This window comes from Ceratotherium simum, chromosome 37, assembly GCF_057802395.1.
Source record: "Ceratotherium simum simum isolate JZ-2026a chromosome 37, ASM5780239v1, whole genome shotgun sequence".
Classification (NCBI taxonomy): Eukaryota; Metazoa; Chordata; class Mammalia; order Perissodactyla; family Rhinocerotidae; genus Ceratotherium; species Ceratotherium simum.
Window position 1 is genome coordinate 26,722,442 of NC_141936.1, and position 26,806 is coordinate 26,749,247.

Genomic DNA, 26,806 nt, shown 5'->3' on the forward strand with positions numbered 1-26,806 from the left:
AAAGAAACAATCAACAAATTGAAAAGCCAACCTACAGAATGGGAGAAGATATTTGCAAATCATGTATCTGATAAGGTGTTAATATCCAAATTATATAAGGAACTCATAAACTTGATAACAAAATAACAAGTAATCTAATTAAAAAATGGGCAGAGGAATTGAATAAACATTACTCCAAAGAAGACAGACAAAATGGTCAACAAATGACATGAAAAGGCACTCAACATCACTAATCATCAGGGAAATGCAAATTGAAATCACAATGAGATATCACCTCACACCTGTTAGAATGGCTACTATCAAAGAGAGAAGAGATAACATGTGCTGGCTAGGATGTGGAGAAAAGGGAGCTCTTGTGCACTGTTGGTGGGGATGTAAATTGGTATAACCACTACGGAAGATAATATGAAGTTTCCTCAAAAAACTAAAAATAGAACTACCATATGATCCAGCAATCCCACTTCTAGGGGTATATCCAAAGTAAATTAAATCAAGATCTCAAAGAGATATTTCTATTCCCATGATCAGCATTCATAATAGCCAAGATATGGAAACAACCTAAGTGTCTGTCAACAGATGAATGGATAAAGAAGATGTGGTATATATATAAAATGGAATATTATTCAACCATAAGAAAGAAGGAAATCCTGCCATTTGGGACAATATTGATGGACCTTCAAGGCATTATGCTAAGTGAATTAGGTCAGACAGAGAAAGATAAACACTGTATGACTTCACTTGTATGTGGAATCTAAAAACATCAAACTTATAAAAACAGAGTAGAACGGTGGTTGCCAGGGGCTGAGGGGTGGGGGAAATAGGGTGATGGGGGTCAAAGGGTACAAACTTTCAGTTATAGGATGAATAAGTTCCAGGGATCTAAGATATAGTGTAGTGGCTACAGTTAATACTGTCTTGTATACTTGAAAGTTACTATGAGAGTAGAGGTTTCATGTTCTCACCATAACAACACCAAGAAACGGTAATTATGTGAGGCGAAGGATGTATTAGTTAAACTTATTGTGGTAAATAGTTTGCAATATACATGTGTATCAAATCACATTGCATGCTTTAAATTTACACAATATTATAAGTAATTTTATCTCAGTAAAGCTGGAAAAAAATGTGTTGGCCATAATTGTACATGCTTTAAGTCTTTTCATATAACAAAGAAAATAATAAACATAATTAAAAGGCAAAAAACAACGATTACCAAAATAAGCATGAGAGCGTGTCAGCTCACAGAACTAAGTCCAAGGGATATTTCTTTAGGCACAGATGGGTCCAGGGGTAAAACCACGTAACGAAGACTCAATCCCTCTAAATTGTTCAATTCTGCTTTCCTTTTACGCAAGCTCTCTTTCTTCATGATAAATGGTTGGCCCTGTCAGGGTTAGGCTAGGAACATCCTTAGAGTTTATGAGTATAGGTACAGAGCTCTATTTCCTCTCTCCCAGAGTTTGTACTGTGGAAAGAACTCTGACTGACCCTGCTTGGGGCATAAGCCCATCTCTGGACAGTTGACTTCTTCAGAATTTTTCTCTCGGCCATCAACCGTTCAAACATGTTTTTCAGTCAATCCCATCCAGGCAATTGGAGTGATATTTTTAAAAATAAATTCGTTACTCTCCTGCTTAAAATCTTTCAACAGCTTCTCCCAGCTCTTTGAACAAAGCAGAAAATCCTATAAATGGCCACTAGGTCCTACACAATCTGGCCCTTGTCTACATCACTAATTTGTCAGGTGCCACGTTCCACTCCCTGCCCACGTCCAGCCTGGTCTCTGAAAGAATTAGTCTTATCCCCTGCTCAGTCTCTCTTGGCTAGAGTTGAATTCCCAATTTTTTCCAGCCCTCTTTGAGCTAATAATTCCTATTTACCCTCTCATCTCAGCTTATTGTCCCTCCTCTGTGGCTGACCTAATGCCACTTACCCGTCAGGTCAGAACAACTGCTATATTCTCTCAGCACCCAATATATACATGTACATGATTATTGGTCTAATGCTTGTCTTCCCAAGTAGACTGTAAGCTCTGGTTAAGATAATATGTATTTTATTTCATATTTTCATCATGTTGCATTCCTTAGCAATGTCCAGCATAAAGTAGGTAGTTTCTTTTTTTTGTGTGTGTGTGAGGAAGATCCCCCCTGAGCTAACATCCATGCTAATCCTCCTCTTTTTGCTGAGGAAGACCTGCTCTGAGCTAACATCTATTGCCAATCCTCCTCCTTTTTTTCTTCCCCAAAGCCCCAGTAGATAGTTGTATGTCATAGTTGCACATCCTTCTAGTTGCTGTATGTGGGATGCGGCCTCAGCATGGCCGGAGAAGCGGTGTTGGTACGTGCCCGGGATAGGAACCCGGGCCGCCAGTAGCGGAGTCCACGGACTTAACCGCTAAGCCACAAGGCCGGCCCCAAGTAGGTAGTTTCTTAACAAATATTTTTCATAGTAAACACATGAATATGCTTGTATTTCTCTTAAGTACATTTATTGAGGGCTTAGTTAAATAAGAAACCCTGCATTAAATACTCTACTAATATGATGTCAAATCTTCGTCACAACCCTGGAAGGGAGATATTATTATTCACTTTACACCAGTAAAACATAAATAATTGCCCAAGGCCGTGTGGCTAGTGATAGAGTGAGGATTTCAACCTATGTTGTTCTGATCACAAAAACTAAACTATTACAACTAAATCGTATTTTTCAATCTTAAAAAAAAATGATTAATGGTATCTGTCCAAACACATTCCAAGTGAGACCCACACTTCTATATAATGGTAAGTAATGCAAACAGCATGGATGGCCTTGTACAATGAAAGAGAAGATATTGTTTCTGCCTTGGAGCCTGTAAACAGGTACTCCATTTCAATATTTTTGAGCTAATCCATTTACTTGTACACATGCAGCACAGTAGCAAGATCCATTATTTAAGCTTGCCTCTGTTTTAATGAAAGCAGGTTCAATATTCTCTGTAAAGGTCAAAATACTAAGCACATTATTATCTCTCCAAATTTTTAACAGACAGGTACAATTCAGATGAGATAAAGAAAAATCTATTTTACAGCTTTCAGAGAAAACACAGTGGAAGGTAAAACTTGCCTAATGACTGCATTGCTAACGTTTCTTTAGAGAGGTTTATAACGGCCTTTTGAACTGTAAGCCATCGAATAGCCCTTCTCCTCCTTTCCATATGACTGTCAGTCTGGGAGGTCAGAGGGCTGTTGAATTCTTGGTGCTGATCGAAAACTTCTTTTTTCTTAAGAATTTCAAAGAAGTAGCTTCCTTGGCCTTTTGTTCTGTGCTATGTGGAGACACTTCTCTTGGTTTCACTCTAGAGAAAATGATGAGCCAGCCATCAATGCTGTCATCTAGTAGTTTGAAAAAAGAGAGAAGAAAGTAATTATTGTGGTTTTTTTGTTTATTGTTGCTTTCTGCCAATAGATACTGTTTCTCTGATCCGAAATTGAGCATCTGAATACAGACTAAAGGAGGCAGTCGTCAGCAGAAAAGAAGGTAGGAGGGATGAAGCTAAAACCCTCCTCTCTGACTACTGTCGAAGCGTATTGCAGAAAAGGAAAGCAGTCAGCTTTAGCCCTGACACATATAGAGGAGTTCTATCGCCCTTAGGAGAGGGAGGGAGAAGGAACAACAGTGAGAGGCTTTCAAGCCTGAAAAATTTAATGAGAATTGGTGAAATAAATAGATCAAAAAGTTGATGGAGGGGCCAGCCCTGTGGCCTAGTGGTTAAGTTTGGTGCGCTCCGCTTTGGCAGCCCAGGTTCAGTTCCCAGGTGCAGACCTACACCACTCGTCAGTGACCATGCTGAGGCAGTGACCCACATAAAAATAGAGGTGTTAGCTCAGGGTGACTCCTCAAGCAAAAAGAGGAAGATTGGCAACAGATATTAGGTCAGGGTGAATCTTCCTCAGCAAAAGAAAAAAAAAGATGCCAGGAAAACATAAGAAAAAAGTTGATGGAATATCATGAAATGGGCAGTAACAAGGGGGTACTGATGGCTTTGCCAACATCCTAAAGGATGAGGCTGAAAATGTGTTTGAGGGCCTTAGACAGAAGTTGATAAACAAAGAATTTGAGGCATTGGTTATATTTTCTACAAGGATCTGAAGGTGATGAATACAAAAAGTCAGAGATTCATGACACTGTGCAGTATGATTTTGAACATACTCTGCTTGTCTTTACAAGTCGCTTTTATGATATAACTTTTGGGGTTTTCTTTCCCACTTCAGAATTTCCTCTGATGATCATGTTTATCCCATAATCAAGTATACATAAGAATTGTATATAAATAAATATATATATATGTTTCAAGATATTAAACACTCTATAAATGACCTTAAAGTGGCTGAATGTTTATAAAAATAGGTATTATAACTTTGTATTCATTAATATTGATTTTATGCTACTTTCTAATTCTTCACATATATAGAATTTGATCTTACATTTGTATTCAATCAACTCGATTGAACTATGTTTCTCACTCCTTACATCTCTATAAATTAGTGGGAAGTCACTTATACATCTAGGGAATCAGTGATATGAGACTTTTGTCAAGATCCCATTTCTACAACCTTCCTTTTGTACGTGACAGAACCCTCTTTCTCTGCATTACCAAGGAATCAGAAGGGAAGACTCTCGCTATTAGTTCAAAATCCATATAACAGATAAACTGTCAGCCTTTCCCTAGTAAAATATCAGATCATTCAACTTTTGAAAAGAAGAGTCTCCACATGATAAGAAGAGACAAATAGTTATAATATAAGATATTTCAATTTAATAAATCTTTAGGACATGGAGAGAACCACTATTAAGCCAAGTCCACAAACTTTATGAGTTACCTAAAATACTTAATAATATATTTAAGAAGAAATATAACCCTATCTACACAGGAAAACACTCTATTCAGTCTCTGTTCTTTCATCTTATCTTTAAAAATTACATTTACCTGTTATTTAGAATGATAATTGTAAAGTAAATAAGTTAAAACAGAGTAGAAGGAACTGTAATTTTCAATAAAGTTTTGTGGGGTGCTTAGAAGTTGTTTGGGGCCCCTTTGGAGAAATCTTATATGATAACTTTTGTCTATAAATAAGAAACAGTGTCATCCCACTTTGGATTTTAAAAGTAAATATAGGATGTCTACCTCTGGCCAAGACGGAATAACAGGGATCAGATGTATCCTCCTTCACGAAACAACCAAAAGAAGGACAAAATATACGAAATGACAGTTTGCAAGAGAGTGGATATCAGATAATGAAGGAGGATGATTGCTGAGAGTGAGGAAACTAATGAAGGGAGCCTTGGGATTGCCCTGGCTAACTACCTTGGGAGAATTTTCAAACCATGGCACAGCCAGGAGGGACCCAGGTAGAGTCCCAAAGACTCCCTCAGTTCTGGAGGCAGAGCAGAGAGTCCAGGGGGAATAAGGCAGCGAGAGTTCGGAGACACAGCAGCGGAGAATAGAGAGCATCACAGAGAGAAAACTTCACTACAGGAAATAATAAAGGAAGTCCTTCAGACAGGAGGAAACAATAGCAGGCAGAAATATGGAACTATATATGGAATAAAGAGCACAAGAAATGGTAACTACAAAGGTAATTATACAGGATTTCCTTATTATTTAATTCTCTTCAAAAGGCAGTCTCACATTTAAGTTAAAATATAACGAGTGTGGGGTGAACAGCATATGGAAAAGTAAAATGTAGGAGAGTAGGTCAAAGGTTAGGAAGGGAGAAATGGAAGTGTCCTATTTTGAAGTCCTTAGAATATACATGAAGTGGGAGAGTATAACTTGGAAATATACTGCAGTCAATTAGAGATGTATACTAGGATTTCTGCTTCTGGGAAGATGAAGTGGATATACTTTCTCTATTCCTTCTGCTAAGTACAACTGAAAACCCTGGACGTTGTATGTAAAAGAAACAAGGAGTTTTTGAAAGGTTGAAAGAAGAGAGAAGACAGATTTGGGATCTTGGAATCTAAGAAAGGACTCAGATGTGAGTTTCCTAGGTTTTCTTTTTGCCTCATATATCCCAGATTTGGAGGTGAAGAGACTGGCATCTCAGAAACACCAACAGATGCAGACTGAAAAAGACCCCAAAAGCCTGTTCTCTTTATACAAAGGACCTGGAAAAGGGCAGACTAGCAAGACAGAAATCTTTTAAAGAATAATTGTTCTACTCCAGTATACCACAGAAAAATGCCAAATACCACAGAAAAAAACATGGCCCCTGGCTTCACCCAGGCCAGCAAAGGAGCAGGGAGTGTGGACCTTGACCCTTGCCAGGCTGTGACGAGGTGCCCCAACGCCCTGCCAGGTGGTGTCAGAGAAGGTGGAGTATGTAGCTGAGACTTGCACCCCCAGAGACCAGGCAGGACCTAGTTTAAACCCCTACTCTGGCACTTGTGACCTTGGGCAGCTTAGCCTCTCTGACCCTCTGCTCATCTGTAAAATGATCATTCTTACTTTGCGTGATGAATTTGAAAATTAGGATCCATATATGAACAAAGAGTACCAAAAAAAGAATGAAAACCACAGACCATCATATCTCTCAAGAATATAGAAGCAGAAATCCTTAACAAAGTGGTAGCAAATATCATTCAGCAATATATAAAATTAGTTATACAGTGTAACCAAATGGGGTTTACTCCAGGGACACAAAGCGGGTTCAACAGTTGAAAACCAAACAATGTAATACGCCATATTAACAGGCTAAAGAAGAAAAATCACATGATCATATCAGTGGATACAGAAAAAGAATTTGAAAAAATATTTTTTAGGAGAAATTATTTGGGAATTAGGGCTGGGCAAAGAGAACTTAGAGTTGACCCCAAAAGCAGAATCTATAAAAAGAAAAATTGATAAATTGGATTTTAAAGTTAAAAACATTTGCTCTGCAAAAGATCTTATTAAGAGGATGAAAGTACAAGCTACAGATAGGGAAAAACCATTTTCAAATCAGAAAGGTAGATGAATAGACAGGCAGACAGAATATATAAAGAACTCTCAACACTCAGCAGTAAAAAATCTAATTGAAATGGGCAAAGACATAAAAAGACATTTCACTGAAGAGTATATACAGATGGCAAATAAACACATTAAAATATGTTCAACATTGGTAGCCATTTTTTGGAAATTAAAATTAAATCCATGATGAAATATCACTACATATCTAGCAGAATGCCTAAAATTAAAATAGTGACAAAACCAAATGCTGGAGAAGATAGAGAGAAATGGGCTAATTCATACATTCTTGGTGAGAATGTGAAATTGTACAATCATTCTAGAAAATAGTTTGGCACTTTCTTTAAAAGCAACAACAAAATTCTCCTATCATATGACCCGGCGCTTATACCCCTGAGCATTTACTTCAGATAAATGAAAATTTGTATTTACACAAAAACCTGTACACAAATGTTTATAACAGCTTTATTTGTAATAGCCCCAAATTGTAAACAACCCAAATGCCCTTCCATGGGTGAATGGTTAAACAAACTGGGGTAATCCATACCATGAAATACTACCAGCAATAAAAAGAAACAAACTAATAATATACACAACAATCTAGATGAATCTCCAGAGATATATTCTGAATGGAAAAATGCCAACCTTGAAAAGTTACATGTTAGGTGATTACATTTATATAACATTTAAAAAGTGACCAAATTATAGAAATGGAGAACAGATTAGTGGTTACAAAAGAAGAGGGTGACTGGCTAAGGTGAAGGTGGGAGAGAAGTGGGTGTGAATATAACAGAGCAATGTTAGGGCCCAGCCGGGTGGAATATCGATTAAGTTCCCGAGCTCCGCTTCTGTGGCCTGGGGTTCACAGGTTCAGATCCCGGGCGCACATGGATGCGCCACCTGTCAAGCCATCCTGTGGTGGCGTCCCATATAAAGTAGAGGAAGATGGGCACGGATGTTAGCCCAGGGCCAGTCTTCCTCAGCAAAAAGAGGAGGATTGGCATGAATGTTAGCTCAGGGCTAATCTTCCTCTCACACACACACAAAAGCACAACATGAGGGATTCTTGCAGTGATGGAAATCTTCTGTATCTTGCCTGTATCAATGCCAATATTCTGGTTCTCTTATTGTACTATAGTTTTGCAACATCTTACCATTAGGAGAAACTGGGTTACAGGGAACATGGGATCTCTCTGTATTATTACTTACAACTACACATGAATCTTCTTTTATCTAAAAATAAAAAGTTTAATTAAAAATAAATATACTACAAACCCAAATGATATCACTAAAATAACATATAAAAAAGTTATGTAGCTCATAAGCCAAAAAATAAAAAGAGGTAAAATAAAATCATAAAAAAATTTGGTTTTTCAAAATATGGCAGGAAGAGAGGAAAAATGAGAAGAGAACAGATTGGACAAATAGAAACATGAGTGATTTCAACTAACTATATCAATAATCCCATTAAATGCAAATGGTTTAAATACCCAATTAAAGGCAAAGATTGTCAGATTGGATAAAAAATGCAAGACCTAACTATGTGGTGCCTACAAGACACAGGCTTCAAATATAAAAACAAATAGATTAAAAGTGAAAAAATATACCATTAGAGATAGATAAATCAATGGAAGAGTAGAGAACTAGAAATAGACCCGCAAGTATATAGACAGCTGATTTTTAACAAATATTAAAATGTAATTTAGTGGAGAAAAGACAGTGTTTTCAACAAATAGTGCTGGAAATATTGGATATCTACTGTATATGCAAAAGATAAATAGATCCTTACATAGTACCTCTGATGGTGAATTTTGTGTGTTAACTTGACTGGGTGTTGGGGTGCCCAGACATTTGGTTAACCATTATTTCTGGGTGTGTCTGTGAGGGTGTTTCTGGATGAGACTGCTTTTGAATTGGTGGACTGAGTGAAGCAAAGTGAAAGGGCATAATCCAATTCATTGAAGGCCTGAATAGAACACCAAGGCAGAAGGGAGAATCCACTCTCTCTGCCTGACTGCTAAGCTGGGACATTGGTCTTCTCTTGCCCTTGGACTGGGACTTATGCCATCTGTGCTCCTGGTTTTCAGACCTTTGGACTTGGACTAGAACTATACTATGGACTTTCCTGGGTCTCAAGTTTGCACACGGAAGTAGTGGGACTTAGTCTCCATAATAATTGTGTGAGCCAATGAGCCAATTCCTTATAACAAATCACACACATATATATATACACATAAGATCTCCTATTTATTCTGTTTCTCAAAATGGATCATGCACCTAAATGTAAAATCAAAAACTATAAAACTTCTAAAAGAAAACATCAGAGAAAACCTTTGTTACCTTGGATTAGACAAAGATTTCTTAGATAGGATGCCAAAAGCACAATTCATAAAAGAACAAATTGATAAATTAGACTGCAGCCAAATTAAAAACTTCTACTTTTCAAAACACAGCTTAAAATAATAAAAAGACAAGGCTAAGACTGGGAGAAAATATTTGCAGAATACGTAAAGAATTCTCAATACTGAACAGTAAGAAAATGATCAATCCAATATCAAATGGGCAGAAGATTTAGTGACACTTTCCCAAACAAGATATATGGATAGCAGATAAGCACACTAAAAGATGTTCAGCATCTTTAATCATTTGGTAAATGCAAATCAAAACCACAGTGAGATACTACTACATACATATTAGGAAGACTAAAATTAAACAGACTGACCATACCAAGTATTGGCAAAGATGTGGGGGAAGTTCAGTCCCAAAGTTGAGTTCATTGCTGGTGGGAATGCGAAAATGGTACAACTACTTTGAAACACAATTTGAGTTTCTTTAAGTTAGCCCTATACCTACCATATTATCCACTTTAGGTATTCACCCAGGAGAAATGAAAGTTTATGTCCATACAAAGACTTGTACACGGATGTTCACAGTAGCTTAATTTTTAATAGCAAAAAATGGGAAACAATCTAAATGTCTAACAATAGGTGAATGATTTAAAAGATGTGGTAAATCCACACAATGGAATATATTCAATAACAAAAATTAATAAATTTGATATAGTAACATAGATGAATCTCAAAATAATTATGTGGAGTGAAAGAAACTACATAAAAAGAGAGTACACACTGTTCTATTTATATAAAATTCTGCGAGATGCATACTAATGTTTACTGAGTAGTAGAAAGAAGACCAATGGTTGTGTGATGGGGGTGGGGCAGGAAGAAAGGATTATATAAGGTCATGAGGAATCTTTTGGAGGTAACGGATACATTCATTGTCATGATTGTGTATATGGTTCCTGATTGTGTATATATGTCAAAACATCAAAATGTACACTTTATGCATGAGCAGCATATTATATGTCATGTGTACCTCAATGAAACTGCTAAACACACACACACACACACACACACACACACACACACACATACAAACAGCTTCTCTTAAACTATGTTGGAAGAGGTTATTCAATTAAGCAGTTAATGAAGTGAAAAGATTTGTTGATAGGTCTAAGTCTGCCTTGAGGAAAAAATTTACACAGTTTAACATAGGGGCCTCCTTAAAGTTCAGGATATAGGAGAAAGAGTACGTGGATTGGGAGATTTTGTTTCACTGTTTTATTTATTTATTTTTTTTGGGTGAGGAAGATTAGCCCTGATCTAACATCTGTCACCAATCCTCCTCTTTTTGGTGAGGAAGATTGGCCTTCGTGCCCATAACATCCATGCCCATTTCCTCTACATTATGTGGGACGCTGCCACAGCACTTAAACGCTATGCCACCAGGCCAGCCCTGATTCGCTGTTTTAAAACCAGTCATCATCACAGATGCAGGCCATTTACTTTCTCAAGTGTACGGTAGAGAAGGTTGCTTCCAGAGACACGACGCCTCACTTTCATGACAATAAGATATTCAATGCCGTCCCAACCCACCTCACAAATGCTCTGCCGTAACATATTACATCGCATAATAAGTAAAGTTGGTAGCTAATGGGAAGATCAAGAGGATTTTGATGTTTTTATCTTCTTGGAAACTCTTAATATTTCATGAAAACCACATATAATTGTGTTTCAGGTGCCTCAAATCATTTTTTAGATACCCAGAAGAACATTTGAAGTCTTTATAGGCCCTTCTTCTTCAACATCTAGTATCCCTTCCCTAATATTATGTTATTCAGTATAAAGAAAAATATACTGAATAAATGTTATTTGGTATAAAGGGGAACAGAGACGGTGAACCCTTAGGTGGCAATTTTAAAACACAGCCCCCAAATTCTTTGGCATTTCTCCCATCAAAAAAAAATATATAAAGATAAGACCCAAGACCATTGTTACTACTTTAAGCTCTACACTTCCCTATAAATAACCACTAAAGTTTGTTTATATTCTATCAAAACTTTTTCCTTATATGTGCCAATATGACCAAACATCAGGATAAGCTTAGTCAGACTATAGCGGAGGCCTGTGAAAAACGTGTATTTCATTTCTATTTCTTTCTCCTCTTCTTACATTTCATATATTCTTCTTTTTGTCTCTCTGCCTCTTTTAATATTTTTTGTTTTATGACAAGTATCGTTTGATCTATTTCTTCACGAAGCTCTCCTGTGGAATTGAAGCCAAAATTTTTGGTGTGTTAGTAAAGCAAATGGTTGGCTTGGAAAAGGTGTGGTTTGCTCATTACCTTCATTGGAAGGGTAACTTCTATACCCCTCCTCCCTAGAGTTTTGATATAAACAATTCATATTTGTTCAGTCTTATGAAAAATGCAATGTTGCTATGGAAACATGGTGACTGGGGCTCTGCAATACAGAAGAAGTTGGGATGGGACGGGTCATGGTGATTGAGTAGGCAGCCAAACTTGTCTGCCACGGATCTCCTTCAGACAAACTCCTCAGAAATAGCTGTACTTAGGAAGATTCATGTTAAAATGGGAAATTTGGACACAGGCTTCTGTTTTATTTCCCTTCGATTTTGGTGTGTTTTTCAGCTGCTGAAGGAATGGTATGCAACCATCTGTGCTCAAAGGATGGCTGCTGGGGACCTGGGCCAGACCAGTGCCTGTCTTGCCGTCGCTTCAGCAGGGGAAGGACCTGCATAGAGTCCTGTAACCTCTATGATGGGTAAGCATCTCACATGTCGCCTTTACCTCATGTGCTTTGAAGTCCTGTTCAGATTTAAAAATGATAAGAAAATGGTAAAATTTCAGAATATGTGTGCTGGCCAACATTTTTAAGGAGAACTCTTATTGCAAAAAGGGGGCAACATGTACAATTACGTTAAGGGGAAATAATTTCATTTGAAATAACAAGTCCAAATATATATTGATTATTATGCACATTTTTCAAAAAGTGTATCAAAATGGACAATTTTTAATAAATTATGGCAATGTATACCTAAGCAAAATTGAAAAACATATTCCTATTTTGCTTATGCAGGAGATTGCTATAAGTAATCTTTCCTTTGATATTTCCCAATAATCTTTTTCTTGCTCATACTTTCCTATCATTTTTCATTCTCAGTTACTGAGTAATTTTTTATTTTTTTCCATTCAGGTTGTATGTCTGTTTGATTGTGTATTAGGAACAACACATTTCTGTGTCTCTGACAACAGCTTAGTCCTATAGAAAAACTACCTTTGTAGTTTCTAGTTGAAGAGCTTTTTGAAAGTGTTTTGCCACTTTCTAAAGATAACCCAAGCAATATTTTAAATCAAGTATTTTAAATTCCTCCTGGCACTATAATAGTCACATTGCCAACAATAAAACCTAGTGTATACCCTGTAGCGTGGCATTTCATATACTCATAAAATCACTTTATCATAACAAACCATTTCACGCACCACAGCTGTCCTTCATTAGTGTGATGAGGCATTTTTTAGTACTGTCCCTAAGTCAAATTTTCTTATATTGCTCACTGAAACGATTTTCAACAGTTTTGTAAAAGTGTAGTTTTGAAGTTCTTTATTTCATTTTTCTTCTGCCTCATGCATTGTCCCATTCTAACAACTATTTTCATGACCCCAGATAACATCATACTTTCGCATTTTACATCAGAAGGATAAAAATCTGAGGATCATAATGATATTGATATGTCTCTTTTTAAAAAGATGACGAAACCCAATTCCTTGCATGAAGTTTGAGGAAAAAAGATTAAAATTAGAAATTTAAATCTAAAAACAATTTTAAATAAGAATTTAATAATTTTTCAGGAAAATTTCAGCTCGTAATTTTTTAAGGTAAAATCAGCTCATAAATTTGATAATGAATAGCAAATTATATGCTGCTTGTCTCATTGAATTGTATTCATGCTTCTTTACCTTATTGTGAAAGAATGGTATTTTCTGTACATAAAATACTTCAGATCAAAATATGCTTGTTAGTGTTTGTGGCAATTGATACCGTTAAAATGAAACTAATAGACTATAATTCCATTAAGCGAATGTTACATTACAAGTTTATTGAATATATATGTACAGTTCTAAAGGAGAAATGGATTCTAGGAACCACGTTGTCTAATAGCAGCATCTTGTAAATAGTGAGAACTGGTAAAGTTAAGTGTTTACCAAAATCATAATAACACTCCAGAGGAACCAAGCCAACAGTAGGACTCAGGGCATTTCATTTTCTTCCTGTTTCCTTTCCAGATGCCATTGTTTTCTTCAATATTTCAGTTTAAACTTGTCAGAAATATGAAATTGATAAATATGTAGATGTATACACCATCCTCTGTATCAATTCTGCAAAACAACGAAAGCTAAGGAAAAATACCGGTTTCCTAAATAAACAACACTGATTACCACACTGTTTTTGCAAGTTTAACATTTTCCATGTCATTAAATCAAATGTATTAAAGAAATGTAAAGTTTTTAATGCATTTGTAATAGTAATGGGGCCATAGGAAGTCGTACACCCAGGGTTGGTGTGAAAGATAATAGGTGAAAGTAGTCTGATGTAATTCTTGCCTGCTCAATGATAGGTTCCCCACCTCCAATCTTGTAGTATTGGCTAATTGCTTCCAACGTTGCCTGTTCATTAAGACGGTCTTCGAGGAGGGATGAATTCAAATCCTAGCTTCATATTTCCTAGTTGAAACGTCCAACCTTGGACAAACAACCTAATCATTCTACACCCTGTTTTCTTATATGGAAATTGGGAATGATAATGGTGTCAACTTCATAAGATAGCTGTGATTATCAAATGAGAAAATGCATAATAAAGTCTTATTAGAGTTCCTACTGCTAAAATTATCATTATTTCCTTTTTGTGTTTATTAATCTGAGCTGATTAAGTGGTTAAATAGAAGAGTCACCTTAAAACCCGCCAAAAATAAATAAGAATATGGCATTTAAAAGAATCAGGGAGCCTATTTATATATAAAAAAGTATGATTATCATAAGAGAAGAAATCCTAAAAAGGGGATTTTTTGAAGGGGAAAAAAGAAAGTCCATCAATTCCTGTCTGTTAGCACTCAAATTTAGGTCATACAAGTCACCATATTTCAGCAACTCAGCTACAGTGCACAAGCAGTCAAAATGAAAGAGAAAGCTAATTTCAATGGAATCTTAATTTTTTAAAAAATCTGGCAACATGGTTAAACTGTTCTGAAATTTTAAGAACAACACAGAAACATCAAAAAGAGTGCCAGTCTAAGCTCTTTGCAAGCATTTTTTACATTTAATAATCACCACCTCTCAATGAAACACACTTTTTCCCTTTTATAAAGGATATTTAGGAAACTGAAGCTTAGAGAAGTTGAGGGAGTTGAGGCCTAGAAATATTGGTGTCGATGCTGAGATTTAAATTTTGGAAGGATTTGACCCCAAAGCATTTGCTCTGGGTCACAGGATCAGCTAAGTTAGCACACACAAGAAAGCCAGGAGAAATGTATAGCAGCAGAAATAGGTGACAAATGCTCGGTATGCAAAGCTCGTGCTCAACAGACTGTGATTCGTTAGATCAGATTCAAGCGAAAGGGGATCTCTGACAAAGTCATAGTAGAATCACTAGGGGATGGGGAAGGAAAAGAGCAATGATGGAGACAGTGACAGAAAAGAGCAGAAGTATGGAAATTGCAAGGAGGATCTGTTCTGACAGCAGAAAGGAGAGGCAGAAGCCATACAAACGGAAGTGTATGGAAGAAAAGGCAGCTGGGTTGTCTCCATGACTATTTATCACATATTCATTTTACTCCTTAACTCTGTGTGTGAGGAAGGGGGTCGTGGAGAAGAGAGAGAAGAGCATGACCTATGTTTTAGCACCATAGAAATTATGACCTTCATTTGGTACCATAACCCCTTAGTCAACCAAGGAACTGTTTTGAGAACAAATGATGTGCTGATGATTGCAGGCTTTGCTGTAACTGTCATATTTCATTATACAGATAATGCTTTTGATTCTCTTCACAATTTAGCTACTGCTCCCCCCTGCCAATATCATTTTGACCTTTATATTCTGAAGAGTTCTTCTGTTGAGTACTTTATATCACTCATGTTGATGAAACATGCAAAAGAAGATCTGTTTTTGCATAATTGAGATTTTAAACTCAAGAAAATTCATAGAAAGTTTAATCCACAGCAAACCAACATCCAGTTAAAAAAGCAAAATCCTTGTAACTAAATACATGTATCCATACATAATTCAACCATCGATTTATGTTATTCATTTTGAAAAAACAAACAATTATTTTACCTTGGAGTAGATGTGGTCTTAATCAACCAAGAGAAAATAGAGCCTACTCTTCGGACTTCTATCATTTATTAAGGCTTTACAGTAACCAAATGAGATAGTTCACCATGAAAAAAGTGAATACTTCACTCTAAGGAAAACTACATTTGAATTTATCACCTAATTAATCCATAATTGCCATATTTGCAATGCTGTTAGTGTGGAATGGTAGCTAATGATACAAAGGCACAAAATAATAAAGTAGCTATAAATATTTAGTCAAATTTTGTTAATGACTCATAACTGACATTCCAAATTGTTTTTACCCGGTACCTCATCCTCTTGTACGTAAGTGGGAAAGGGGTGGTTTAAATATATTGTACATGACTGATACCCAGTTATTGAAATGAAAATTTTAGAGTAGATATTGATTGGAAAACTTATATATTGATAACATTTAATATTCAAAGAGCCACAAAATATAAGGTTGTGGGAAGGGATGACCATCATCCCAGGAGATTTTAATTAAAAAGTTTTAGAAGGTTGCCATTAAACTATTTTTTATTTTATAACACACAGAATTACTTCAAAAAGAATTTAAACTGAAAAAGATGTGATATTAGATCAATAATCTAAGAAAATAAAATCTACCATAAAAAGATATTTTCTCTAATTCTCCAAGGCAAGTATTTTAAAAGAAGAAAAGAAATCAAAGCAGTTTTTGAAGTTTCACCAAAAATAAATTGAAGAGTCTTGGGATTTGAAGGACAGAGATGGGGAACATTCGTGTAACTTGGCAACGAGAAAAATACAATAGTTCTTTCAGAGTTTAAAAAGTAAAGCTTCAGCCAAGAGTACAATTTTATATAGACACAAACAGGTACAGCCTTACTTTAAAAGGTAAAAATGGTTCTGCTGTGTCATCAGAAGAGTTATACTTTCTTTTCTTTTTGAGACTGCTAGAATATCTCTCACAAGAGAGAGGTTTCCTGAATGAATCTATCGTTGAACCCAGTGGAGGGCAAGGAGAGCCATCTGGCTGCCGTTTATCTTTTCTCCTAATGGAGAACTTATTCCTTAATGTACAGGGAAATGATTCTGATGCTCCTGGCACATAGAGAAACAAACCCGAGAATTTACTCTGCCAATAGGACTTTTAGCAGATGTTACTTCATTCGTTAAGTTGACAGCTTGTTTGCTTACATTGCCTCACACAGCTGATGTTTTCACAGTGAATTTCGGGAGTTTGAGAATGGCTCCATCTGTGTGGAGTGTGACCCCCAGTGCGAGAAGATGGAAGATGGCATGCTCACGTGCCATGGACCGGTAAGCCTGAAGACATCTGTGGCTGTGTTAGCTTGTTTAGTTTCACGGATGAATGTTTGTTCTATCATTGTTTTATTGTTTATCCATCCATTCAATAAGTATTTATAGCATGCTATGGGGAATCCTGTTTGATATTCTGCCCCCAAGAGGCTTACAGTTTAGTAGTGGAGATAAAAGCTTTAAAAATTAAATTTCTTAAATATTTGTGTCCCAGATAATGTATTTAAAAAGAAGATATGTAGTTTTCCTTGAAGGTTCTGCAGTGTTGAAAAGAAAAGAGAGATACACAAGTAATAAATTGAGGCAAAATAATTGATAAAATATAAATATGTATAAATCATTATGGGAACACAAGTGAGGGAGAAACTAAGTTTGTCTTTGGGATGGAAATTGGGGCATCATGGAAGGCCGTAGGGAAGTGATGTTTGTGCTATTCTTTGAAGAAGAATCGGGAAAGAGGAAACATACAAAGATATGCAAATATGAGAGTTCATTTTATGTTTGAGGTAAACACGTTCATATATGGGTTTAGTCATTTAACTATCATGGCATTGTGAAGGACAGTGGAGAGAAGGAGGAAGGCAGGTACTCATAAACTAAAATCTAAGGCACTGTGATCAATACTATGACAGAGAGAAGAACTGAGCTATGAGAATCAAAGGAGGAGCCATGGGATAATTTGACATTTATGTACTTTGACGTTAGCCTCACACAGAAAATTATAATTGTTTTTTAGACCTCCCTTTGGTTCCCAGATTCAGGATTTTTCTTGATAATGAGGTCAGTATGAGTTCGTCATTCCAAAGTGTCGTATTCATCCTTCTTTAGACAAATTTCCAGTTTGTGTATGGAGTCATCTCTCAGTAGATAATTTGGGGACTAACATTTCGGTGTAGCCAAGAGCTCAGCATTGCTCCATAAAAATTTATATGAATTTAATCAGTATTAGTTTTTCTACCAGAGTGTTTATTCAGCACTTAATTAGCTCAGGAAAAAAATAACATTGAGCTCTCCAAACTTCCATTAAGTCCCAATGAGCCATTCTGGAACTTCATCTAAAGAAGGATGTGGAAAACTTGGATAGTTAGAGACAACCACAAGGATGATTAAGCTTGGAAAATCAGACTTCTGAGAAATAGAAGTGGTATGATTTTGGCCTGAAGAACCTAAGTCTAAAAGACAATTTAATATGTAATGATCTCCAAGTATACAAAGGTCAGATGCAGCTATTTTCCCTTCCTTTCTATGACTAGGGATAGTCATAGAAAATACAATCAATCCACAGCATGAGAAATGAGGACTCTGTAAAGAATGTCCTGAAACGCGGGGAAGTAAAATTTTGTAATGGGTTGTTAAAGCAAGTTGAGCTATTTATATGACTTTTCTTTAAAAACTAACATATTTAGGTACCATAAGTCAAAGAATGAAAAAAAAAACCTCTTCCAGAGAGACTGAGAATTTGAAAATATGCGATTCCAATTACCAAGAATTTGGCGATCTCCTCTTGACAAGGCTGACTGCAAGAGCAGACCTGTGATTTTTCTATTTCTCATGCTGCCTCCTATGGTATAAAATTATGCTAGTAAATAAATAGGTTATTAATTTCTTTCAATTTGTATTTTGCACTTTATTTGTTCATTTTTTCCTCAAAAGAATTGAAAGAGTTTTTAAAAATACACGTAAAGAACTCCTAAAAGTTAATGTTCTTGCAATTTTCAAAATTGTTTGATGGTCAAGAAGGAGTGAAAAATAAGTTTTTAATGAACACATTTTGATTCTGTAATGACAGCATTCTTGGGCCATATAGCTAAAATCACTACCCAGGGCTAAAAATTCTGAATTAATATGTCTAGAGATTAGAGAGGGCAATTAGTCAAAAACAAAGAAAGTTCGGTAAAGCTGAACCAGGCAGCTGTGGAAGATCAGAGCATGGAATCAAGAAAAACTACTTGGGCACTTGATCACTTGATCAGTAAGCCTTGAAATGCTAAGCTTTTAGGTTACGGTGTCTGAAAAACTGGCACAACAGAGCTCAATCAATAGCCCAAACTTTGCTGTTCCTAGGGGGTTGCTTGCTTTCAGCCTTTACAATTTATGTTAGATTTTAGCCTGTTTCTGGGTCCGCGTGTTGATTATCACAACTGGAGACAAAGGTGGTTTTGCGTGCCATGTAACAGGCATATATCACTTAGTATATCCAAAAGGTTCTGGAAACTTCTTTACAAGACTGACATTGTGATGAGATAGAGGAAGAAGTCATAAAGCTGGTTGGAATTCTCATACTTGGTCTTATGATTTATTCTGTTGAAACCTCATTTTCCTGACCTAACAACATTTTCCTAATGATAATAGTTGATAAATATTTATATTTACCAAACACTGTTACATCTGAAGCATACAATCACTTTCTCCATTTAAAATATCAAGGAATTGAGTCCATTATAGTGATTAGAAAGTTACTCCGAAAGTCCACAAGTCAGTAAGATGTGGAGCTGGGACTCAACTATAGATGTTCTGACCCCAGGGCTCGCCCCGTCGCTTAGTGGTTAAGTGTGCACACTCCACTACTGGTGGCCCCTGCTCTGATCCTGGGCGCGCACTGACACACCACTTCTCCAGCCATGCTGAGGCCGTGTCCCACATACAGCAACTAGAAGGATGTGCAACTATGACATACAACTATCCACTGGGGCTTTGGGGAAAAAAAAAGGAGGAGGATTGGCAATAGATGTTAGCTCAGAGCCGGTCTTCCTCAGCAAAAAGAGGAGGATTAGCATGGATGTTAGCTCAGGGCTGATCTTCCTCACAAAAAAAAAAAAAAAAAAGTTCTGACTCCAAATTTCACACTCTTTTCATTTTGCTTTTTCTTTTTTCCCCAGACAACAATGTCTGTAATGTGTTAAGGACAAAACGCTTTCTGGGAATATGACAGTGATGTGTAAAATGGGGTGGTATTATCCTATTCAAATGTGGCAGAAATCTGGGATAATCTTGAGAGGGACGGATGTGAAATAAAGCAAGCCCCTCCTTCTATATCCTTGTCTGTCTGCGCTTGGTCTTCTTTACTTTATTTTATTTTATTTTGTTTACCACTTTATCCTTTCTGCCTCTCTTTCACTAACTCTGGTCCATCCTATTGAGAAAGATAAGGGAGGTAAGATGACAGCAAAGAAAAGGAAGAGAAACCAGATAAAGTTGTAGGAGATCAAAATATAAGCCAGAGAAGCAGCATGAGAAGAGAAGAGATAGAAGGGAACTGATTTTTAAAACCTGTTTTTATAAAAGTTAAATTAGCTGTGAAAATCAGGTTCATAAAGCTTGTACCATCACACATAACCCCCTCATTGCAGTAGCTTATAGAAAAGCGTTTAAATCTTTTTCACGTAAAGTGCACCACGAGTCTGGCCAACATTCTAAGGCAGCCCTCCTGCCCCTGATAGTCTAGCATTCCAAGATGCTTGGGATTTACGGCATGTCCACACCTCCATGGGGTCCCGCATCATGGCAGCAGGAAAGAGAAGGCTAGAGGGATTAGCACTGGCAGTCTCATACATGGCTTCTACTTAATTTCATTGTCCAATGCAAGACGTACCTCACCTCTGGTGGGAGAGGAATTTCAACCTCCCATGTGGCTGGAAGTGGCAGAGAATTGGATGCTGGTGAATAGTAGCTTTGTTTCTTGCAGTAGCTACCAGGGGAAAACATCAATTGTCACTGAGAAAAAAATGTAATATTTCTATCAGGATTTATCCTAGCCTTTAGTTTTCTGTCTAGATTATTGAGTCCAAGGTAGCTTGAAATCAGAGATAAGGAAGAATATTGCCTTCACCTCTGTTTCCTCTCATTGCATTTATCAGTTCATTCACTGCACCTAGGTTCTGGAAAGCTTTGAGAATATAAAGATAGAAGAGTAAGCACTAGGCACACATATATTTCTTTACATCTCTTTATTATGTGAATGAAATAGAGAATGGGTACATTTCTTTTCTTTGAGATTTGTTGGGACATTTTTTAGTTATGCCAGCTTAGGACATTAGGTTTTGTATCATGATAACACAATCAAAAGGTTAAGAGATGCTTAAAAACAAGGAAACACAAAAAATAATCTTACTAATGTATACTTAAATATTAATATGAATTTAATTTTAGTTTCATATTTTTTTATATCTTCTGGCCTTACCTGGATATCATTTTACAAGAACTTTACAGAAAAATAATTCCTAATTTACTCATAGTAAGTTTTATTCCTGTGTTCTGCAAGAAGACATCAGCATGTCTCTTGTCTTGTACAATAAGTCACACCACTGAGCATACTTGTACACTCAATGATTTTCTATGATAGACAGCATTGCATGCCTAAGTACCCATGAGCAGGTGTTAAAACTGGAAGCATGTGAAGTATTCTTTTTTGGTGGAAATAAGAAGTTGCCAATAGCAAACTCTTCAGGTTGAATAGGGATTAGGTTTCATAGGATAATTTTCTTTTTTTTTCTAGCTCTAAGTCTCACATCAAAATAGTGAAATAGACAAGTGTTTGATTGAACCTCACCAGTTTCAGGCTTTCCAGAAACTCTTTCTGATTATTTTTTCTTCTTTACACCTCTATTCTTAATTAGCAGCCTCTATCTTTAAATTTTAAGATATTATATTTCTTGATTTCCTGGTACCTTATATCACCAACTTGCAATGTCTAGCTGCTTTGGATTTAGATTTGTAGAGGGGTGTAATGTATTCTTGTGAATGAACTGATCCCCACACTCCCTGCCTAATACATAGCTCTGTACAATGTTTGCTTGCCCTTGGCTCCCAGATTCACATTATTTATAATTATAAACCTAATAAAAGTAATTATCTCCCTATATACTTACTATATCTTATTTATCTAAATTGTGTTCAATGTGAATTGTCATAATTCTTGAACCGTGTGGACATAGACAGATTTCGGGGGAGAAATGCGTCAGGGGAAGAAGTTCCAGGGAGGTGTGGTCAAAAAGAAGAGGAATCCTAAGACAATATGATGTTCAAAAAGAAGAACTAAAAATAAATTTTGAGTAGGTAATATCATTATTCAAAACAGCTGAATGTGTGAAAATATAGGCATCTTTTAATAAAACAGCAATTTTTATCCAAATGGTCTCAATTTTCCTTCATCTGGGGATACACTGCTTATAAATCTTGCATGTTTACTATCCCCAGGGCAAATCCAAATCAGTTTTTTTGGGTAAGATTCTTAGATGTTTAATATGAGTTTTAAATTTTTACTTTTGTTATGACATTTAATATATATTTGCATATTATTATTGCTTGTTAACATTCTACATATTAGAAAATTATTGTATATTATAAACATAAATACATGAAGTGAGCTAGTTCTATTTAAACTTATCATACTTATATGTACTTCACCTTCAATCTTGGATGAGTGTCTCCACATAATTTTCTTTTGCATGTATCTATTGTATTATTATGAAGTTTTTGATATTTTCACATCAGAATGTGCCTTTATGTGGTTCTCAGTATTGTACTCTGATTTACTAAAATCCCTATGAGTAGACATGATACAATTTTTAGCATTATCACAAGCTGATTTGAGGTGGAGAGTAACCTAGAAATTAACTTTTATTTGCCTAAACTGCTTAATTGCTGATAATTCAACCATAGCAAAATTTTAAATTTATTGATCAAATAGTCATTATACGACCAAAGGAACGTTTACTTCTCACTTTTCTATGAAATTCAGTGTTACCTAATTCCTAACATTTCCTTCTCCTCATTAACTATTTAGTAAGAATATTCACATATTCCTAGTGATTGTGATGAAATACCCTTAGGGAAAATGGATTGTTACCAAACATTGATGCACTGCAATATCTCCGGGAATAAATGACAGAAAGAAAATACTGATGTCCTCTGTCAAAGTCATGGGACAGTTTTGCTGATCGAAAAACTACAGGAGTGACAGCCCCATTTGTACTTCTGAAAATGTTCTCCAGTTCCTTAGAGGAAGATTGGCCACTGACTGAAGTCTTAGTAAATAAACCACATGAGAACATTCCAGAGCAAATGGCACCCATTTTTCTTTCTCCATTTTGCTTTGTTTTTCACACTTCAGGGACCTGACAACTGTACAAAGTGCTCCCACTTCAAGGATGGCCCAAACTGTGTGGAAAAATGTCCAGACGGCCTACAAGGAGCAAACAGTTTCATTTTCAAGTATGCTGATCAGGATCGGGAGTGTCATCCGTGCCACCCAAACTGCACCCAAGGGTAAGCATCCTTGCCGGCCAAGGCGACAGTATTGTATGTATTGCCAATCTAAAGGTACACACGTGTGTCTTTATCCCTGACACAATCTACTAAACATATAATATTCTTATACAAACTCTATTCATCTTTATATTAATATGTTGATTTTAAGAGAAATCCTTTCTAAGAGAATGGTTTTTGGAATCAAATTTATACGCTCAAATATTTCTGTTTAACACTTACCTATAACTGTTCTATTGACACCTTCATGAAGCTGGTGTCAGGTGTACTTTGTATGGAGTGTAGAAATTCTTCCTCATTTTACTGGAGATGGAAGATATCAGAAAAGACAAGACAGGAGTCATACATCTGAGATTTGTCCTTAATAAATCTTTAACAGAGGTTTTCTGTTTCTGTTCCTTTGTTGTTATAACCAGCTTAAAGTGAGGATACCTCTCTTTGATAAATAGATAGGATTACTCCTTCCACAAAATATAAGCAAAAGTAGTGACAGCAGCAACAGTAAAGGGAATCTAGCAATATATATATATTAATAAAATTACCAGTACATTTTGTGAAAGTAATTTTATTACAGGTTAACTTATAATTCTGACTTTCTTTGACCGATATAGGATAATTCAAAGATGGGTACACATTTTTGTATTTTTCAAAAGGATGCATTGTAAAATGAATAATAATTAGATTACCTTTGATAATGATAACAGTTGAATAACAAAGACATTACAGAAAGAAGAAAAGCACTGAACTATAAAAGAAATAATGTCACTCATCTAACAAATCCCAACAACTATTTCTTTAAAAGACAGCAAATCTATTTTAGTAAGGATTTTTTTTCTTTCCTTCACAAGGTGAATAATTTTAGAATTGAGAGCAGTTTCACATACTCTGTCCTCCTTCCGTCCATAACACCTTTTTGCCATTGTAAATGCCCACACACCTGTGCACACACATGTACAAACACACACCCTTGTTGTGGAGAGTCATCTCAGGTACTTGGAATCTGACAGGAAAGTATGAGATTCTGTAAAGAGATTTTCTGCCACATTAAGGGCTTGCTGTTAGGGGATATTGAAGAAGTTAAGGAAGCAACATCATTTTCTGCCAGAGGACATCAATTTGCAGACGCTGACACAATTTCCTGCAGGTCAAGAAATCAGCTTAAGTTATTCTGTGAAGTGGCAGATCCCCAAAGGTAAAGTAATATTCTGCCATTCAAATTCAAATTCAGCTTGGAAGAACGAATGCCTGCTCATTGGTTTACACTTGAGCACATAGGTCGAGGATGCTGAAATAGTCCCTTAGATGCTTTGCTTCAAGGAAACTAGAAGGAATAAACTGCTCCCCTCATGAGTCTTTGGCACCCTTGGGTTAAGAGTGTGTCATATAGAAACAACTGGTACCACTGGAGAAGAAGAGTCAACGACAGAAAGACAAGACTTTGCCTGCTAACATAATCATCCACAAGAGGGTTTTATTGTTTTGCAGCTAAAATTAAACCAGTAAATTATTCAATATAATGTTGATGTCAACAGCTGTTGCCATTCAAAATGAGACCTTTTGCTGTTTTTGCAAATCTAATTACAATGAAGCCATTAGGGAAATGAAAGTGAGATCACACAGTCATCGTTGGGATGTGTGGCTGGTGTGTCTTCCTCTCAGCCCTTTATAATCATGATTGTATAATAAAAGAAAAGGTATATGGTGGGGAGAAGTAGAGGTGGGGACAATGAAGAGATCAATTAACCACAGCAACAGAAGTTGGGTGTCAACCAAAGGGAGGATGAAGGTGTAGTAGGGAACAAATCTGACCAGAGCATTTGGGCACTCCAAGTAAAGGGAAAGATGTCTTAAATTCACTGCTGCAGAATGATGGTGAGACAGACTTTGAATATCGTACTCCCTGGCCTCTTCCAAGGTGAAGAGATTCTGTAATGACTGACTTGGTCCTGAAGGATTTTTGTGTTTGTTTTTGTTTAGCTTCCCGCCCCCCTTTTTCTCATATCTTCGATGTCATCCAGGTTCATTCACTTCATGAAAGTTCTGTGGCCCTAGCCCCTCTGTACACTACTGCTGTGCAGCACTGCGCTTTGAGATCCTTTGCTGAAGAAATGAGATGCTCTGCGCTTAGTCCTTTCTTCTCAAGTTGAGTGTGGAGGATAAAATCTTTCTCTGGAGAGATCACAGGGGCAGTGGGAACAATGGGATGAAAGAATATTTTTATTCCTAAACACGTGTAATTAGTAACCTATCAGCAAGTGTGAGCTCCTCAGGCCAACTTCACTGTGGAAAACAACTTTTCTTTTATATGCCAATATTATGTCAGCTAGATAATTCAAGAACCAGGTTAATGGAAACAGTCTTTCAAATCACATTTTTCAGAAGGAAAGTTCTTACCTTGAATACCGTTTAATGATTTTATGAAAATAAAATTATCTGTGTAATACCTTAAAAGCACTTCTACTACTCTAAAAGTACATTAAACATATTGGCTGTAATAAGTTCTTTAGATACTTTTAAAATAGGGTTATCCATTTTGCACCTATCAGGAGATTCTCTTTAATATTCCTAGCGGAAAAATAAGAACAGTGTCTCTTCTTGACTTGACTAGAGGATTTTTATTTAGCAACCTTTTTGCATTTCATTCATTCTTCAGCTTTGTTATACTGAACACCTACTGTGCATCAGATATAGGGAAAGCTAAGTTCAGAAATATGCAGGACCCAGCTCTCGACCACTAGGAAGTCATAGTCCACTGAATTTTTATTCTTACAATTTATGTCCTTCCATTAGAGGCCCCTCTCCATATTTTGAAATGATGAGCATGAATTTAAAACTTAGGAATGATTTGCATATTTGAAATTAGCAAGATAGAAATTTTAAAAGACAACGTATAAACTAAATTTAGTATGTAATTAAATGGCGATAAGGGCAGGAATCAGAGTTTTCTCAGTAACAGCACTTGAGTCCATTATAAATGTCAATTTAATTTCGATTTTTAGATGTGGACCGGGATATTTATTTTTCATGTCATATTTTAAAAATTTCATTAAGTGTTTTTCTTAGTATTAGAATCGTGATTTCATTTTATTAAATTTCCCATATACCTTAATCCTTTTTAACGAATCCTTTTTATATTTTTAAATTTATATAGTGAAAGAATTGCCATTGATGGAGGGAAGGAAAGAAGAGCTGCTTGTGAAATTATTGTCTATCCTGTTTTAATTGAAATTTTTAAATATTCCCCTATTTTCGTTTCAAAATTTGGAGGAGATTTTACCAAAATATCTCCACTATGTTAGTTCTATGGGTACATCAAGGTGCTTATAAATCAGTAAGTACTGGCAAATGTTACACACAGCTCAATATTCGGAATTTTAGATATTTTTGTAATATGATATGTTGACATGTTGTAGTTTCTTTTTCTGATCTTTCTGTAAAATTGCTACTTCAAAACACTAATTTTGTAGAGAGTTGTGTTATTCCACATCTTTATTCAGTCTTTGATTTGGGATTTTGACCCCTGATTTGGTTTCCACGATGCTGCGATTAATTGATTTTACTCA

The 26,806-nt window shown here is 36.1% G+C and overlaps 1 protein-coding gene across 2 annotated transcripts in view; it reads left to right on the forward strand.

Moving 5' to 3' along the window:
* ERBB4 (erb-b2 receptor tyrosine kinase 4) overlaps positions 1-26,806 on the forward strand; it is a 1,114,653-nt gene that overhangs the window by 818,295 nt on the left and 269,552 nt on the right. For both annotated transcript variants that reach the window (XM_087424880.1, XM_087424879.1), the window contains exons 13-15: positions 11,975-12,107; positions 16,883-16,976; positions 23,089-23,243. In XM_087424880.1, coding sequence (XP_087281006.1) covers positions 11,975-12,107; positions 16,883-16,976; positions 23,089-23,243 — 382 coding nt within the window. The remainder of the gene's footprint in view (positions 1-11,974; positions 12,108-16,882; positions 16,977-23,088; positions 23,244-26,806) is intronic.